This window comes from Polistes fuscatus, unplaced genomic scaffold, assembly GCF_010416935.1.
Source record: "Polistes fuscatus isolate 324 unplaced genomic scaffold, CU_Pfus_HIC Scaffold5, whole genome shotgun sequence".
Classification (NCBI taxonomy): Eukaryota; Metazoa; Arthropoda; class Insecta; order Hymenoptera; family Vespidae; genus Polistes; species Polistes fuscatus.
The window spans coordinates 972,832-992,480 of NW_025113129.1; the positions used below are offsets into that span (position 1 = coordinate 972,832).

The 19,649-nt window shown below is 30.5% G+C and overlaps 1 protein-coding gene across 1 annotated transcript; it reads left to right on the plus strand.

Annotated features, from left to right (window-relative positions):
• The first annotated feature begins 14,417 nt into the window (after positions 1–14,417).
• On the plus strand, positions 14,418–19,625 carry LOC122521873 (transcription termination factor 2). Its single transcript, XM_043642591.1, has 12 exons — positions 14,418–14,898; positions 15,158–15,318; positions 15,565–15,894; positions 16,281–16,432; positions 16,499–17,003; positions 17,113–17,226; positions 17,351–17,568; positions 17,673–18,174; positions 18,274–18,611; positions 18,757–18,924; positions 19,014–19,213; positions 19,294–19,625. Exons 1-12 carry the CDS (start codon positions 14,756–14,758, stop codon positions 19,439–19,441), a joined length of 2,979 nt encoding a protein of 992 aa, XP_043498526.1. The 5' UTR covers positions 14,418–14,755; the 3' UTR covers positions 19,442–19,625.
• Positions 19,626–19,649: the final 24 nt, after the last annotated feature.

Below are 19,649 nucleotides of genomic sequence, written 5' to 3' on the forward strand. Positions count from 1 at the left end.
TTTACAATATAAAGAAACTGTGATTGTCACAAAATTATCAAATGTTCATAATAAAATTATATAAATGATATAATATATATTACTCCCTTTTAAAAAGATAAGAAACAAATAATATAATTGTCTTAGAGATTTGGTAATTATTTACAAGATTTTTACACTTGATGCACATAATATAATATAATTGTACATTATCTTATAAAATAAGATAGAAGCAAAAAATACAATTTTATACTTTTTTTATAGATATTCGATTATGATAAAAAAATTATTCAATCTAGTATTCTAAGTCAGTAATTATATTATGCAAAATAATATAAATATAAGTAAAATATATTATAATTAGGATGAATTTATGAAATTAAAATGGCCTGTAAATAAATATGATCTTGCATGAATTTATAAACAATTTATCATTTTTCCTGTGTCACTGAATTCATTCCCAAAAGTATAAAAATCAATTAGAACCGTGCACTACTTTTTACCCGAAGTTTGTGTGATTTCAGCGACAAGTATGGACAAAATATAAACTACAAGTGTAATAGATCAGCCTTCCCACCATGTTTCTTTAGTATCGGTGTAGAAATTTATGTAATGGTAGTTTTAATGGACAAACTCAAAGATTTTTATATACAAATAAAAAAGAAATACGACACAAGGATGTAATAAATGCTCTGAGTGTAAGACTTTGTACAAATATCTATTGACCAATTTTTGAACAAATAGAATTAAACAAGAAATAAATATATCCTACATTTCTTTCATATTATTTCTCTAAATTTAATTATTATTTAAAACAAATTATATAAAAGATTATTTAAAAGAATATCTTATTGTTAGTAGCGTTATTTTTTAAAACGTAAATCATATTTCTTAAAACAAAGTAAAATAAAAATTTTACTTAAATAATTTTTTATTCGTTTACATGTAGTATCTATAAAAATATCAAAGATATTTAAAAACTGATTCTAACATGTATATTAGAAAATTAATCCTATCTCGAAACAAAGTAAAATGAAAAAAATTGTATCAATTTTGGAGTACTTCCTGGTACCTGTTAAAGTATAAAAATGATTTAAAAGGGAGCCTTGCAGGTGCATTGTAGTCCATCATCACGTGAAAAAAAAGTAAAATAAAAATAAAATTTGAACAATTCTTGATTGTTCCGTGTGAAAATATAAAAGTTATTAAAAAACATTATAGAGTAATTACTTTCTATAGATGAAATGGATAGAAGGAAACATAAAAAACATTATAAGGTAATTAGTTTCCGTATATTAAATGGATAAAAGGAACCAAGGAGAAAAAGGAAAATAAGGATATGATATTAATTAGGGATTTAAAAACAACTAGTTACAATTATAATGTTTATCGTAAGCGGTCTTTGGCTAGATTTTACTTGCAATGGAATGTTTAACATATTTTATATGTTAAACATTATACTGAAAGTAAAATACCATTGCCCAGGTCTAATCACGAGGAGGTAACCGCTTCTGAAGACCCGGGATGTGCATCCTGAAGATGTCCCCATCCGAATTAAGTCGAAACCATAGAAAATGAAAGTCCCGAGAACGTTTTTTAATGAGCCCCACTCTTAGGCCCCACCCTAAGAGTTTTATTCGAAAAATCCTTGCAATTATTATCAAGAATGAAGAGAAAAGTGGAATACCAAATAACAAAATGATAAAGATGGAGTGAAACATGAATAGAATTGAAATAAGATGGAACCTGTGAACGAATAAAATACATCAAAAATACATTAAAAATAATTATTACATGCCTGCGATGCTAAGGGGAGAAGAATAAATAGATTAAAATTATACATTTAATTTTATCTTATACTATACCTTCTTATAACTAAATCCTCTTCTGGTCTTCGGCATATCCTCTTTTGGTCCTCCTTCTATTAAATCTGCAACAAAAAAAAAGGGAATGGAAGAAAGAGAAAAGAGGGCCTGGAAACGAACCTGAAAAAGAAAAAGAAAAGATTATTTTAGATTTGCAAAGATGCCATGAGTGGTCCTTGGTACCTGTAAAAACATAAAAGTGCATATACAATGATTTTTCTCACACCAACATAAAACGAGGAATGCATCTGAAAAGAATTTAAGTAAAATCGATGATTTTAATTAAAAACTAAAACACTTCAATATATTTTCAATAAATGCACATACGAAAATTACATTTTTTTTGTATTTAATAGATAATAATTATCAATCTACATAAAATAAAAAAAAATAATACAAAAAGTATGCATAAACGGGTTGTTCCATGGAACCTACGAACACGGAAAATACATTAAAAATAATTATCACACGTGTACGATTCTACGGGGAGAACAATAAACACAGATCAAAATTATACATTTAATTATTATAATAATAATTTCCTTATACAATCCGTTACTATAATTAAGTCCTCGTCTGGTCTTCTTCTGGTCTTCGGCATATCCTCCTCTGGTCCTCCTCCTATTAAATCTGCAACAAAAAAAGGGGAATAGAAGAAGGAGAAAAGAGGGCCTGGAAACGAACCTGAAAAAGAAAAGATAAGATTATTTTAGATTTGCAAAATGCAATGAATGATCCATGGTATCTATAGAAAATTTGGCTGGTCCTCTTCTGGTCCTCGGCTGATCCTCTTCTGCTCCTCGGCTGGTCCTCTTCTGGTCCTCGGCTGGTCCTCTTCTACTCCTCGGCTGGTCCTCTTCTACTCCTCTTCTATTCCGCTTCTATTCCTCTTCTATTCCTCTTCTATTTCTCGGCTGGTCCTCTTCTATTCCTCTTCTATTTCTCGGCTGGTCCTCTTCTATTCCTCTTCTATTTCTCGGCTGGTCCTCTTCTATTCCTCGGCTGGTCCTCTTCTGGTCCTCTTCTATTCCTCGGCTGGTCCTCTTCTATTCCTCTTCTATTCCTCTTCTATTCCTCGGCTGGTCCTCTTCTATTCCTCGGCTGGTCCTCTTCTATTCCTCTTCTATTCCTCTTCTATTCCTCGGCTGGTCCTCGGCTGGTCCTCGGCTGGTCCTCTTCTGGTCCTCGGCTGGTCCTCTTCTGGTTCTCGGTAGATCCTCTTTTGGTCCTCCTTCTATTAAATCTGCAACAAGAAAAAAAGGGGAATAGAAGAAGGAGAAAAGAGGGCCTGGAAACGAACCTGAAAAAGAAAAGATAAGATTATTTTAGATTTGCAAAATGCAATGAATGATCCATGGTATCTATAAAAATTTGGACTGATCCATGGTATCTGCAAGAATATAAAAGTGCATCAACAATGATTTTCCCCACACAAACATAAAACGAGGAATGCATGTTAATAAAATTTAAGTTACATCGATGATTTTACTGAAAAGTAACACATTGTAGTATAATTGCAATATATACATACGAAGATTACACATATTAAATTGAAAATATTCATAATGTGTAATCTTTTAATTTTGCAATCTACCTAAAATATAGTAAAATAAAAATAAATGTATATAATTTTGTGGTGTTCCATGGTATCTGTAAAAATAATTATGTCGTATTACCATTTAATATAACTCAGTCCCTCTTTTGATTGGTTTCTCCCTTCTCTTGGACGAAGTGTTGCATTATCTACATAATTCAACCTGCCAACAAAACATTAAAAATAGGATCGTTTTGTGTGGGTGGAATTTTAGGTAAGGACATGATTCTATCCTTGGGAGTAAGATAGAATTAAGGCTCGCGTGGGCAGGGTCGCATCCCTGAAGTAGACCTTTCTTCGAAAAGAAAGAATCTACCCGCTACCCATTGAAAAAAATACTGGAAACGAACCTGAAACAGAAAACAAAAGATTAGTTTAGATTTGCGAAGAACCAATGAATGTATCGAAAGCATATTCCTTTTCTAGATCAAAATCCAATACTTACAAATGCATTGGAATTAATCACATCCTGAAACAAAATAAACGAAAATTAATATATAATATAATAATTGAATAAATCTTAATACCTAAAACAATAAAAGAGACATTAAAAAACATTATAAGATAATTAGTTTCTACGAATGAAATGAAGAATGAAAAGTGGGGAAATTGTGTGTAATAGGAAATTAGAAAATGATATGATATTAGCGGGAATTCGGGAATGGTATTGTACTCTATCATGATTTTAAAGTATTTTCTATCTTTTAAATGAAATATCATTTATAAAATCAAATTTTCTTAATACTCGATTTATTTTAGGAAAAATTATGTTTGGTCTTTGGTGGGTGGCATGGCAAATCCAACGATGGTCACCTGTAACAAAAAGAAAACTATTTTAATTATTACCATTCTTAATAACCATTATAAATTATTGACGAGCAAAACAAAAAATAAAACAATAAAAATATCAAATGACCAACGAGCTATTTTCAAAAAATTCAACCATGCTGTTGAATTTGAAAATAACTCATTAAGTCTGTAGTTGCCCTCTTGAGCCACAATTAAGTGGGGGCCTCTTCGGCTTTTAGCCTCTTCTTTCTTCAAGCCTACTGTCGGACATTCCCTACGTGCGAGCACGAAAAGAATCTTTGACCAAAAACGTCAATCGTTCCAAAAAGTATTCGCATAATTTGGCATATTACAACGATTAATGATATAGAATTAGAATCGTCCCTGATTCTATATTATAAAAAAAACCTAACCGACCCTAACACAACCCTGAAAAAAAAATGTGATTAGTAAAACATCCTGAGCTTTTTACATAGAAAATAATTATTACCTTTTGGTCGAGAGATATCTCATCGCCGAAAGGAATATTATTAACTATGTAAAGTATCGATTCTATTCTAATACCAAACCGTTATAATATGCCAGATTATGGTCGTACAATTTAGAAACGACTTCAAGACATTTTCACCCAATTACTCTCAACTGCTTATAACACTAATATAAATGAAATACATTTCACATTACAATATATATATGAAATAATTCCATTTATTTTCTTTCATCATACATCTTTTGCAAATAATTCCGATGTTCGTTAGGGGGTGACTCTATTTATTAATTATTACAAAATGCATTCGCGTTTCCCGTTAGCTATCCTAGCTCGTGGACAATCAACGAACTTAAAAGTTCATCGACTGTGCACATATTACACGAGCACATTTAATCGAATGTCCGAGCAGTTAATTATGCTAATCGATGACCTAATAACACTTCGCACTTTTACTATCGAGTAATATAATCGAATTGAAATAAAAATAATACTAAAAATGCAATGCATTTCTTTGCAATATTTTTATTTAAATTATTCTTTATATTAAATTATATGAAACATTTCAAAGATTAAATCGCGATAGTGCGAAGTGCTAGTTATAATACTTAAAACTAAGTATCAATTCATCAAAGGTTTTGCGGATTTGATTTCGACTCTATCTCGTTCGAGATACAATCGAAATAGAAATGAATTTCTTAAATGGTTGCAAATCCCTTTGAATCATGATACATAATGCATATTACAGAATTGTCACAAAAAAGATTTACAAGTCAAGCAAGATAGAATAAAAAAAGATATAATTTTGTGACAATTCCGTATAAAACCCGGAGGTGGGGACTCGCACTGAAAAGTGCAAGTATGCCACGTGCCATTCCGGGGTCCTACCTACTTATAATTAAAGTTTCACATTCGCTCAAAAAAATACACATGCATACCCACCCACACACTCCACGGTTCTCACACATACCACCAGGGTGCAAAAGCCTAAACTAGAGAGCATGCCCCGGGGCACCTCCGACACCCTAGTTCAAACGCGTTTTCTAAATTTATGGGAGTACGTACCAATTGCTGTAATCGTCTGTCAAGGCTAGTGATTATTGCATAAATGACTAATGCAAAAATACAAGTATAAACTAGTATATATTGCATACTAGTTATATACGAGTATATCATAGTTTCCACAAATAAATGCGGTAACTCTACTATGCAAAACGATTGTTAAAAAAGAAAATTTCGTATCGTACGCGTGACTCTACAAGTTATTTTTATTCAATAACTTTAAAAAATAATAAGCGCGGTATTACGTATCGCGAAACGATGTACAATGCACATTCCTAACCGCACACACATGTGCAATGTACACCGTGCAATCACTAGCACAATGACAGACGCCAAATGGGGGGGAAAACTTAAAACTAAACCTATACTGACCGTTTCTCACCCATACGTGTAACACCTGGGCACACGCATAAATGAGAACGCAGAAAGTATAGGGGGGAGAAACGGGGATTAGTATATTAATTGCTGAAAATCCTAATCTAAGATTTGATTATTATATAAAAATGTTCTCTCATTAATCTAAGCGGGCTATGACTCTACAAGTCATTTATAATGACTTTCTAAAGGATTTTAAGAATTTAAAAAAAATAATAAAAATCTCGGACGACTCTTTCGTTAAATGGCTGTTCTAATAAAAGAACTGGGCTTTGAGCCACCACTTAATTGCCAGAATCTATCCGCCGCTAATGGGTTTGTCTTCTTGCTCATTTTTTTTATTATATCGAAAAATATAATCGCGATTAAATAAACTAAGTACGAAGCAATGCATGTAAAACATTTATTACATGCTTTATTGGACGAAATCGAGTAAATTAATACTCGATTTCACCACTACTAAACGCGAACGAAACACGTAATAGAAAAAAAGTGCATTAAATAATTGCACTGTTAATTAAATGAATTTAACCGATGAGACAAGAAGACCTATCCTGAACTAATAATATAACATACAATAAAATATACAGTTTTCATGAGCAATTTCAAAAAAGGAGTAATCCTTTTTTGGAATAACTCATGTGCTCGTCAATAATTTTTTGGAATAATTACAACCAGTAACTCGTGCCGATTGGGACCTTTCATCCTCGGCATGATTGAGCACCGGAGGGACTTTAAATTTTAACTCACGATCTGCTAAATGTTATATTACATATATGTGGCATTTTAAAATAAAATGACGCATGTACGCAATATGAACAAATAGCATTAGAAGTTCTGCGATGGCTCCAAAACACTCTTACTTCGTAGCAAATGGTCCAGCTGCATCCCTCGTCCACCAGATCCATCGGAGAATTCCTTGATGCACTTTTCCTCGCACTCCCGTTACTCTAATATCGCGGTAAACGAATATAAGAAACTATAAAAGAGTTTCTTATCGCGAAACCGAAAGTTTTCTTAAACGGCGAACAACACTGAATCTACATACGCGATACGATTTGAATTTAATGTACGCCCGGTCACTGACTCTACTTCGCGATTAAAATGTTACTTTAATTATTCGTACAAACACTGACTCTACAATCTAATTCAAAGACTGCATTGCACGCAGTCAATGCAAACACAAAAATTTCACTCCCGATAGGCGGTCACTTCACTGATGCACTTCACTGACTCTACTTCGCGAACAGTCTGTACGACTGTTTTAAAATTAAAAAACTATAACTTTATACGAACAAACTCTAATGCAATTAACTGCATTGCTCGCAGTTAATTGAATATATAAATCTCAAAAATAACGCGAACGCGAACGCGAACACGAACGCGAAACGCGACCGAATTTATTATTAACGAGCGAACGTGCTTCTAATCCGTGATTTTAATTATATTAAAACGATCAAACACTCCCGTTACATTGCTTCGCGCACGAATTGCAATGATGTTCTGAAACAGAAAATGAAAAAGAACGATTAATATCGTCGTCGTAATCAAAAACTATTGAAAATTTATCATAGAAAATGTTTCATAGAAATATATAATTACTTTTAATCTTCATTGATGAATGCACGATGGGTCTCCTACCCTTAAGGTGACGATGACCGAATGCACTGACTCTACTCCGCGATCAAAATTTTATTTTAATTATTCGAACAAACAGGACTTTACTTTACGTGATCAAAATTTTATTTTAATTATCGTACGAACATGACTCTACTTCGCGATAAAAATTGTATTTTTTAATTATTCGAACAAACATGACTCTACTTCGCGATAAAAATTGTATTTTTTAATTATTCGCACAAACACTGACTCTAATTTTTTGCAACTGCATTGCGCGCAGTTGAAAAATCAAACACCAACACTTGCTTACCTTTCTGTAAAGAGAGAAAATAAGAAAACTATTAGTATCATTGTTACCATTTAAAAATTACAAGTTATTATTAAAGAAATGTTTAATAGAAAAATTAATTTACCTTCTATCTTGATTGATGAATGCCCAATGGGTCTCCTACCCTTAAGATAACGATGCCATAGACGGTTCCAACGAAAATCAGAAACTTACGTGTTTCTTATCGCGATCACGACACTGACTTTAATTTTACAACTGCATTGCACGCAGTTCAAATATCAAACACTATCACAAACACTTAGCCTTCTGGAAAAAGAAAAAGAAAAAACAAAACCATTAGAATCATTGTTATCGTTTAAAAATTACAAGTAATTATTAAGAAAATGTTTAATAGAAAAATTAATTTACCTTTTATCTTCAGTGATGAATGCCCGATGGGTCTCCTACCCTTAGGATGACGATGGCACACGTATAAACCGACTAAAAGAAACTTTCGGAGTTTCTTTACCCGAAAAATTTCCGATTTTTGTTTAACGATGCAAACACTCGAGTACCTCATTGCCTACGCGCTCGATTGCAATGATGTTCTGAAAAAAGAAAATGAAAAAGAACAATTAATATCATCGTCGTAATAAAACACCATCGAAATTATCATAGAAAATGTGTGATAGAAAAATTATACTTACTTTTAATCTTCAATGATGAATGCCCGATGGGTCTCCTACCTTTAGGATGACGATGGGTAGACGGTAACGAAAATAAAAAACTATAAAAAAGTTTTTTATCGCGAACGCGACCGAGACGTGCTTTACCGACCGCACTGCACGTCAAAAACGTCTGAAAGAATGCACAAGATTAGTGTTCCTATAAAATAAATCGAGTATTTTAATGTGGGATATGATATAAAAGGAGTATTAAAGGGAAAATAATGAAATGAATTGTAATATGATATTAATTAGGAAAATGAAAGAAACTATTTATGATTATAATGTTTATGGTAAGCGGTCTTTAGCTGGATTTTACTTGCAATGGAATGTTTAACATATAAAATATGTTAAACATTATACTGAAAGTAAAATACCATTGCCCAGGTCTAACCACGAGGAGGTAACCGCTTCTGAAAACCCGGGATGTGCATCCTGAAGATGTCCCCATCCGAATGAAATTGATACCATAGAAAATGAAAGCCCCGAGAACGTTTTTTAATGAACCCCACTCTTACGCCCCACCTTAAGAATTTAATTTGGAAAATCCTTACAATTACTATCGAAAATGAAGAGAAAAGTTGGAATACCAAATAACAAAATGATAAAAGAGGAGTGAAACATGAATGGAATCGAAGTAACATGGAACCTGTGAACAAATAAAATACATTAAATATAAATGTCACACGCGTGTAATGTGCTAAGGGGAGAAGAATAAATAGATTAAAATTATACATGTAATTATAAATTTAATTATACATTAAATTATACAAATAATTATCTTACACTATCCTTTATTATAACTAAGTCCTCGTGCTGTCCTGGTGTGGTCCTCGTGCTGTCCTGGTATGGTCCTTGTGCCGTCCTGGTGTGCTCCTCCTCCTATGTAACCTACAACAACAAAAACAAAGGGATAGGGAAGAAGTTGAAAAGTAGGCTTTTTAAAGTGAAACTTTTTACGTTTTTTTTTAAGTGGTATCCCACCGGTTGGACTAATCCACTGACTCTAATCTATATTACGAGGAACTTACGCTGCACGTACAGTTTGCCCACCGGCACTATATTTACTGCAAGCTTGAGGAACTGAATCCCTGGGCCCGTCTTACTAATAGCGGTGGTAGACATCCCTTCTAATGCAGTTTCAGTTCCTATGCTACGTGCACATCTATGCTTGCAAAATCGCGAGTTAAAAAAAACAAAGTAAAATAAAAAAAAATTAAAAAAAAAGGATAGGGCGTTTCACTTTAAAAAGCTGAGGGAAGGACATGATTCTATCCTTGGGAGAAAGATAGAATCAAGGCTCGCGTGGGCAGGGTCGCATCCCTGAAGTAAATTCCTTCTTAACAAATGGCGCCCTTTGCGAAGAAGAAATCCACCCGCTACCCATTGAATTGTTTCTAAAAAAATAATAAAATTTTAATAAACGTTTGATATTAAATTTTATGTAACAATGATTGAAAAACAATCTAAGTAATTGGAGAAGTTTATAATTATGTTACAATTCAAGAACGCAATCAAGCTAAAGACACAGTCATTTAAAATCATAAAAATAAATTCATATTAAAATTATTTTCTATATTCAAAATACGTTAATAGGAGAGTATGTAATATTTAAAATAATGTATGTATATGTTTAAGCAATTATATATATAAGTATTAGTAGAGAATAATACTTTGTTCAATACACCTTAAATAATTGTTAATTAAATGATAGAAATGTATATTGTAATCTAAAAATAAAGATGTACCTTTTGATGAACCTTCCTCTTCGAAATCTACTGTAAGACTGAAACATTGTCATATAAAAAAGTTCTTTTTTAATGAATATTATATACATGGCTTTCCGAAAGTATCTTATGTATGTAACAAGAAAATTAATTGTAATAAATAGAAATAAAAATTATATAAAGTTCTGATTTTAACATTTTTTTAATTTTTACGTAATTGTTTAAACAAATGTACATTTGTTGTAATGTTCTTGCGCAGTGATGACTTCGAAGAGTAGGGGTAAATTTTTCATCTATTAAAACATAAAATCGAAATTAATTAATATTTAAAGAACGTCAAAAGTAAGGTAATGTTTAAATAAATATATATGCGTTTAAACAATTTTAATTATAATAAGAATTCATTAAAATATTAAAATAATTGTTAATTAATCGATGCAAGCGTCTATTGTTGTCTAAAAGCTCGGAGTATATGTTCCGTTATCCCTCCTCCTCGAAATCCACCGTTGATCTGAGTCATTATCTTCTGTTAAAGTTCTTTTGGTGAAAGTTGTTTACAGGACTTTCCGAACGTTGAGCATGTGTATAAAAAGAATAATAATCTATTTAATCAATAAAATTTAAGATTAAAACGTTATGATTTTCGTATTTTTATCTATTCTATGTAATTATTTTAATGCTCCTGCGCAGTGAGGACTTCGAGGGTAAAATTCTGCTGTAACATAAAGAGAGTGCATAAGTGCATTATAATAATTTTTAATTAATCGATGCAAGCGTCTATTGTTGTTTAAAAGATCGGAGTATATGTTCTATGATCCCTCCTCCTCGAAATCCATCGTTGATCTGAGTCATTGTCCTCTATAAAATTTCTTTTATTAAATTTTATTTATATGACTTTCCAAACGTTGCGCATTTGTGTAACGAGAATTTTATTTGTAATAAAGAGAAATTAAGGTGTAAACGCTCGGATTTTAGCATTTCTATTATTTTTATATAATTGTTTAACCAAAGGTATATTTGTTTTAATGTTCCTGCGCAGTGACGACTTCGAAGAGTAGGGGTAAATTTTTCATCCAATAAAACATAAAATCAAAATTAATTAATATTCAAAGTACGTTAAAAGGTATGTAATGTTTAAATAAATGTATATGCGTTCAAACAATCTTCAATATAATGAGAGTGTATTAGAATATTAAAATAATTGTTAATTAATCGATGCAAGCGTCTATTGTTGTTTAAAAGATCGGAGTATATGTTCTGTGATCCCTCCTCCTCGAAATCTACCGTTGATCTGAGTCATTATCCTCTGTTAAAGTTCTTTTGGTGAAATTTGTTTACAGGACCTTCCGAACGTTGAGCATGTGTATAAAAAGAATAATAAACCTTTTTAATAAAATTTAAGATTAAAACGTTATGATTTTCGTATTTTTATCTTTTTTAAGTAATTATTTTAATGCTCCTACGCAGTAATGACTTTGAGGGTACAATTCTACTGTAACATAAAGAGAGTGCATTAGTGCATTGTAATAATTTTTAATTAATCGATGCAAGTGTCTATTGTTGTTAAAAATCTCGGAATATATGATCTATGTACCGTCCTCCTCGAAATCCACCGTTGAAATGAGACGTTGTCCTCTATGAAATTACTTTTATTAAATGTTGTTTATATGACTTTTCTAACGTTGCGCATGTGTATAAAGTGAATAATGCATCTAATAAATAAAATTTAAGAATATAACGTTCTGATTTTAGTATTTTTATCGTTCTTATGTAATTATTTAACCGCTCCTGCGCAGTGACGACTTCGAGACTTAAATTCTCCTTTAACATAAAAAGAGAGCATTAGTGTATTGTAATAATTGTTAATTAATCGATGCAAATTTGATTTTTATCACATACACACACACATACAGGCATATATACATAAGTATAGGTAACTCGTACACTACACTCATATATTTGATTTTCTTTATATTATACTAATGTAATCTTTTTTTTCCTTTTTTAGGTTTCCGTGCATTGGGAGAGTCCAACAGGAATATATATACTCAGTCTAACAGTTGTGTTTACTTTTTTATTTCCTTCATATTAACCGAGGTTAGTCCATCTCTTTTATTTATAACGTAGAGAAGTGTAATACAAAGAATTTGAGAAAAAAAGCAAGAATGTGAAAGAGGGAGAAGAAGGAAAAAAAGAAAGAGAGAGAGAGAAAGAAAGAGAATAAGAAAACAAAACATTCGGCATATAAACTCGTATTTACACGTCTCTGTGTTTTTCATCATGCTCGAGCTAACAATGAGATAAAAACAAAACAGCCAAATACGTTACTCTCAAGGGTAAACAGAGAGAGAGATGCTCATTCCTCTTCCATCCTTCGACAAGTTAAGACAGGTAACAGTGACAACGCATGAAACTATTGAATAATTTAATTTATAACGTTATCGTGTAAATTTAAATACTTTAAAGAGATTTTTATTACATAAAACGGTATAACAAACGGTTTGTTTTTTAGGCTATTCTTTATTCAGTTTACTGATTCAATTAATGTTTATTTAGACAATTTCAAAGCTTCTTAATTAATATTTTTATTAACTTTATATACTTTGTATACAATTACATAGAAGTAATGAGACTTAAGAAACTACTTTATAAAATACCACACAAAACAACAATACAGAGCTTAAAGTTTAACAAATGTCCTTTTTTGTAGTATAAAGATATATAAAATGTTAAAGTATAAAAGTTTCAAACGCGTTAAATTGTGTATGAAATCATTTCAAGATAGCTGTAAGAAATTCACCAAATATGCCGAAAATCGTCTCGAATTGCTGGCTTTTTCGAACGAAAAAGGTCTCGAGTGCAAAGGGTTAATTAATTATGTTAACTTAATGTTAATTAATTGAAAATTAAAATATTCATTCGATTGAATTCTATCCATCTTTCCACACACATTTTTTCTGTACCCATTTTGCTAATGTGTATACGTACTGATTGCTGTAATCGACTGCCAAGGCTAGAAATTACTGAATAATTGACTAATTGTCAATTCATTCTAGCGTCCTTGTGAGGCCATTTTGAAATACTATTGGAACGCCATTAATACGCTAGTGGAGCACCATTGATACGCTAGCGGGGCGCCAATGATACGCTAGTAGAGCGCAATTGAGATGCTCTCTCTCTCTCTATTGGTGCGCCATTACATATATATGGCTTACATATGGCTTCATTCTAATACTATTCATTCTAATACTCGTAAAAAAAAATAAAATAAAATACTACTACTTATACTACTTATATAAAATAAAATACTACTATTTATACTTTTTTTCATACTTATACGGAATAAATGGAAGTAATACTTATATATAATAGAAATTTACTGTGTCTACTACGTATTGAAGGGCTGAAAAGTTAAGTCTAGCACGTGGAAGATTGTAATAGAATGACCTGTTATTTCGTATATTGCCCGGGTTATGGTTATTTAGTAACCTTTATCGACCTATTCCAATCGGCGATCAGAAGTTGCATCTATCGACCCCTGACCGTCACATGAACGAAGCTATATCAAGGAAAACGATCGCAGTGCTATAAATGTGTCTACTTATATGCAGTATGAAAGATGATTTCTATTGCCACTAGAGAGTGCGTCGATTCGATGGGTATATAAAAAGTGTCCATCAAATGCATTAAATTAGGGTGGCGCCACATTAGCATCAGGGAAAATTTTAAAAGTAGCGCCAGATATTATTAGAGTAAGATTGAAAAATAAACAAGGAAAGAAAAACTTCCGCATACTTCAATTCGTCTACAATTGCTACATTCATACCATACCCTTTATCTACATCAGCGCCATTCTGGAAGGTTTTTGAACTGTTATTTATAGCATACGCTGGACACTTTTTCAAATTTTCTCCCACATAAGATGATTCTCTTTACCTTTACTCTCCATACTTCTTATGTAGTCTGCATGGTTTCGACGTTTGTTTATACTCATTGACATTGTTCGAGACGTTGCGTGCTTTAAATCCATAACAAAAACGGATCTATTAAAGTTTTTTTTCATAGACTTTAACTTACCACAAAAGGCCGAAAACGTGATTGGACAATTTGAAACATACAGGTTTTTTGAGAAAAGTTGATACGTTATATAGAAGCAATTTATTATTTGATCTTATTACGAATTCATCGAAACAGCACTCTTTATAGTACTTTTAAATAATTTAATATAATAAATAATTTTTATTTATCAATTTTTTTGTTGAAAATGTGGAAAAATACTTCCATTAGTTTCAGTGAAGATAATTCATCAGTTATTTTAGATAGTGATGATGGTATAACATCTACGAGTATAAGACAAGATATTTTTATTGACAGTAGTGACCAAGATGAATCTATTTCAATGGAAAGGTGAGTATATAAGTATTAATAATAACTTAATTATATGATCATTGTATGATCTCTTGTAAGAGCATCGTAAAATGTAAACTGTAGAAAAAATAAGATTTGCATGAATAAATAGTATTATCTGCTTTGTACAGTTAAAAATTATGACTTTTTCATTGTATGCACCGCGCGTCCCTTGTATTGTATTATATTACATGTCTTTAATCATTACATTGATCAACACAAAATCTCTTATAATTATAATCTATTTTCATGTTCAAAGGAAATCATTGGACTTACATTCTTCACCAATTTATGAGAACAGAGTAAGGAAGAATTTAAAGAAGCACCGTATAATTTATTCAGATAATGAAAGTATTAGCGATGTTGATGAAAAGTTATCTGATTCAAAATCAGAATCAGAAGCCGATAATATTTCAGATGGTATATTTTATGTACAATTTATACAGAATATGTATGCATACTCAACAAATTTTTACCAACTTATTTTTCTTGAAATCGAAGTCTTATGTGAACAAATTTTATTCTACGTTATTGACTTAGTTTTTCATATAGAATCATCTCCTATTTGCTTGTACTACCAATTACGAAACATTCTGTATACAAATATCTATTAATGATTACAAATTGAAGCTTTAAAGGATCTTTTATTTTGACTTAATTTAACAGATGATTCTAAGCCGACTTCTTCTAAAAATGCTGAAAATTATAAAAGGAAAGATGTTACGCACGATTATTCAAAGGATAATGTAAAAGAATCCAAATTTGGAAAGAGTTTTGATTCTATTAATGATTCTGTTGATATTAATGATACTAATGAATCTGAGAATTCAGAACAGAAGTTGGATAATGACGAGAAAAACTTATCAGAAAAAGAAGAAATTAATACTAATCGACAAGACAATGAACTATCTATGGTTGATTTTACTCGTCCAGAAGACAAAGAACTATCTATTGTGGATTTAACTCATTGTGATATTGATTCAGATTCAGACTTAGGTACTACAACTCATTTATGTAATATTATTCATATTATTGTTTTAGAAAAGATAACTAACATACATTTTTTATTTCTTTACATTCTTATTAATGTGGGATTAGAAAAAAATCATAAGTAAAGGTGTGAATAAGTGTAAAGGTAAGAGACGATTATTGCCGAATATATAATGTTTTTCTTGTAGTTAAGTATAAATAGATATTTCTAAGATAGAAGGATAAAGGCGTTTTTCATATAAGCAAATGTAATAGCTGTTTCTAGAATAGAAAAATTTTTTAAATCCTACATTAATAACAACTTTAGATTTTCATAGATTTAATATAAACACTTACAGAAAAAACGAATAAAAAAAGAGATTAATAATAAAAATCGTGATATTAACTTTTAGATTATTTACCAAATGGTAGAAGCAGCGAAGAGGCAATATCTTTTGCAAAACAGGAAATTGGAGTTGGAAATATAGATCCACTAGTAGCTCAAAAAAGAGCTCTCCTTACTTGTAAATTACAGCATCTACAAAACCAAATAGATAAAACAAAGGTAAAAAAATATATTTTATGCATTTGTAATATTTTATACTAATTTCAAAATGTTTTGTACTTTTAGTTATTACTTAATACTGCAAATCTAGATTTATTACCAGACAAAGGAAAAAAATTGCAAGAAAATATTATATTGCAAGAAAAAGAAATGAAGGAGGTTCAAGAAAAATTAGAAAGAACACCTTTAATACAACCTATTAAACAAGTAAATGAACAAATTATACTTAATGATAAAGAAGAAGAAGAGAAATCTTTCTTATCGTCTAATCAAATGAAATATCTGCAATCTGAATCTGAATCTGAATATTTTTATACGGAACCTGTAAAATATGCAGAAACTATAGAATCAAAGAAATTGGGTAAAAAGGCACAAGAAACCTTAAACCGTGAATTTACTTTAACAGCGGAAAGATTACAGGATTTGCATGGATCGCTTGTAGCTCAACCTTCAGAAGATGCAAAAGCGGAAGATCCACCTGGTTTAAAAGTTAAACTAATGCCACATCAACAGCATGCATTAGCATGGCTTATGTGGAGAGAGAAAAAACGACCACCTGGTGGTGTATTAGGTATTAATCATACATTATTGTTGATTAATAATTATAATTTTTAATTTGCATTTTGTATTCTGTACTAATACATTATCATTAATGTATCTTTTTTTATGAAAATATTCAGCTGATGATATGGGCCTGGGTAAAACTTTAACAATGATCTCTTTAATCATGGCAACTCTCAATCAAGATGATTCAGAGAGTGATGATGAATGGTATACTTCAAATAAACCTACAAGTATGTAAAGTATATTTATTTATTAATTGTAATTAAAAGTATTAAGTTTCCAAATATGATTAATTTACGAAATCATAAATTACATATTTTGGTATGTTTTTAAAATAAAACTTTTTATTTTAAGCTTCTAAAGGTGGAACATTGGTTGTGTGCCCGGCTTCGTTATTATCACAATGGGAAAATGAAATTAAAAGTAAATGTAGAAAAGGTATATTGTCAGTAGAAGTTTACCATGGTAATAATAGAGAAAAAATATCTAAACGTTTGGCAAAGTATGATGTTGTTATTACAACATACAATATATTATCCCGTGAGTTTAAAACCATGTCTACAACATATAAGGTATAATTATGATATATGTGCAATATGATGATATCCATAATTTCATTAAAGCACACACACACATATATATATATTATATTTAAATTTTAATTAATTATTTTTAGATTCATTGGAAAAGAATCATTTTGGATGAAGCACACTGTATAAGAAATCATAAAAGTCAAGCATCTCAAGCAGTGTGTGGTCTTTTAGCAGATAAAAGATGGACACTTACCGGAACACCTATACAAAATAAGGAAATGGATTTATATTCTTTATTGAAATTTTTGAAATGTTCTCCTTTCGATGATATTCGTGTATGGAAACGTTGGGTAGACAATAAAAATGCTGCTGGTCATCAACGATTAGCAACACTTATGAAAAGTCTTATGCTTCGAAGAACAAAACAAGAACTTCAAGCGCAAGGTGCTCTTGAAAGCTTACCTAATAAGAGTATCAAAGAAATTGAAGTAAACCTTGATCCACAAGAAAAATTAGTTTACGAAAAAGTTTTAATATATTCTCGCACGCTTTTTGCACAATTTTTAGCGCAGAGGGCAGAAAAAGATCACATGACAGATTTAGAATCTGGATTATACGATAAGCCAACTTTTTTGTCAAACCCAAGTAAGTTCTATTTTGAATGAATATATATTTATAAGATATATTAAAAAATTATAATGTTTTTTTTAATAACGTATAATAAATATATTATTTATTTTGTAGATAAAAAAACACAATTTACAAATGCTCAAAATAAATTATTGTCACTCCATGCCGATGTTAAATCACATGAAATTTTGGTACTTTTATTGCGTCTCCGCCAAATATGTTGTCATCCATCATTAATTCATGCTATGTTGGATCAAAATGATTTGGAACAAAGTGGAATAGTAGATGAAAATAATGAAGATATTATATCGCGTGTAAATAATATGTCACTGTACGACAATGAAGAAAATCAAGATATAAATAACAAAGAGATAGGTATTGACCAAAGAGTCTCAAAAAATTTACTTACTTCTACAAATCCAGTATTTGAATCAGATCGGTTGAGTTCCAAAGTAAGTAATTGTTTTTTTATACGACGTGAGTATATAAATAATTAAAAATTATTATATTATAATGTATAGGTTTTTACATAGCAATTAATTGTATTAAACATATAGATTGAATTTATTATGTAAATTTTATATTATTTTGATATAGATGAAAGCACTATTTAATGTGGTAAAAGAAGTTATAGAAAAGAAAGATAAACTTATAATTGTTTCGCAATGGTCAAGCATGTTTGATATTATTGGATCTCATTTATCTGCGATAAAAGGGGCTACGTTTACTGAATTTTCAGGCAGAGTTCCTATTAAAAGTCGACAAGTAAGGGATTATTCTTATTTTATTTATAATTGATATACTTTTAAATCCATTCATAATATAAGTCTTTATACATGTGACATATTTGTTAGAGCATAATAGAATCTTTCAATAATCCAAATGAAGATCCAAAAATTTTGTTACTTTCACTCACCGCTGGTGGAGTTGGATTAAACCTTGTAGGAGGAAATCATTTGTTACTTATCGACATTCATTGGAATCCACAGCTAGAGTCTCAAGCACAAGATAGAGTATATCGATTTGGCCAGAAAAAAGATGTATTCATTTATAAGTAAATATCTTTACTTTTATTTTTTAATTGAAATGTATTTTAAAATTATATATATGTCATAATAATTTTTGTTTTTATAGGTTTATTTGTAAAGATACTATAGAAGAGCGTATCAAACACTTGCAAGACAAAAAGATAGCAATATCTCAAAACGTATTAAGTGGTGAAAACAACAAAATTAATTCAAAATTAACGCTTAATGATCTTAAGTCTCTATTTGGTCTATAAGAAAAAAATAATTATAGTTTTATTTTAAGAACTTGTAATATAATTTGTAAAATATTTTACAATTTATAATGTCTTATGTTATTACATGTAACGTTTTTAAATCCATCTCGTTATTCTAATTTCTATAAGGTTTACGACATATTACATGGAAAGATAAATATAATAAAACTTTCAATTTTACTAAGATCGCTGTCTTTATATCCAGAAA

What these genes read in the sequence shown, in the direction of transcription:
- LOC122521873 (XM_043642591.1), top strand. Translation starts at nt 14,756, where the DNA reads ATGTGGAAAAATACTTCCATTAGTTTCAGTGAAGATAATTCATCAGTT. An exon ending in GAATCTATTTCAATGGAAAG is followed by an intron (nt 14,899 to 15,157) that starts GTGAGTATATAA and finishes TCATGTTCAAAG; the next exon opens with GAAATCATTGGACTTACATT. An exon ending in AAAGATGTATTCATTTATAA is followed by an intron (nt 19,214 to 19,293) that starts GTAAATATCTTT and finishes TTGTTTTTATAG; the next exon opens with GTTTATTTGTAAAGATACTA.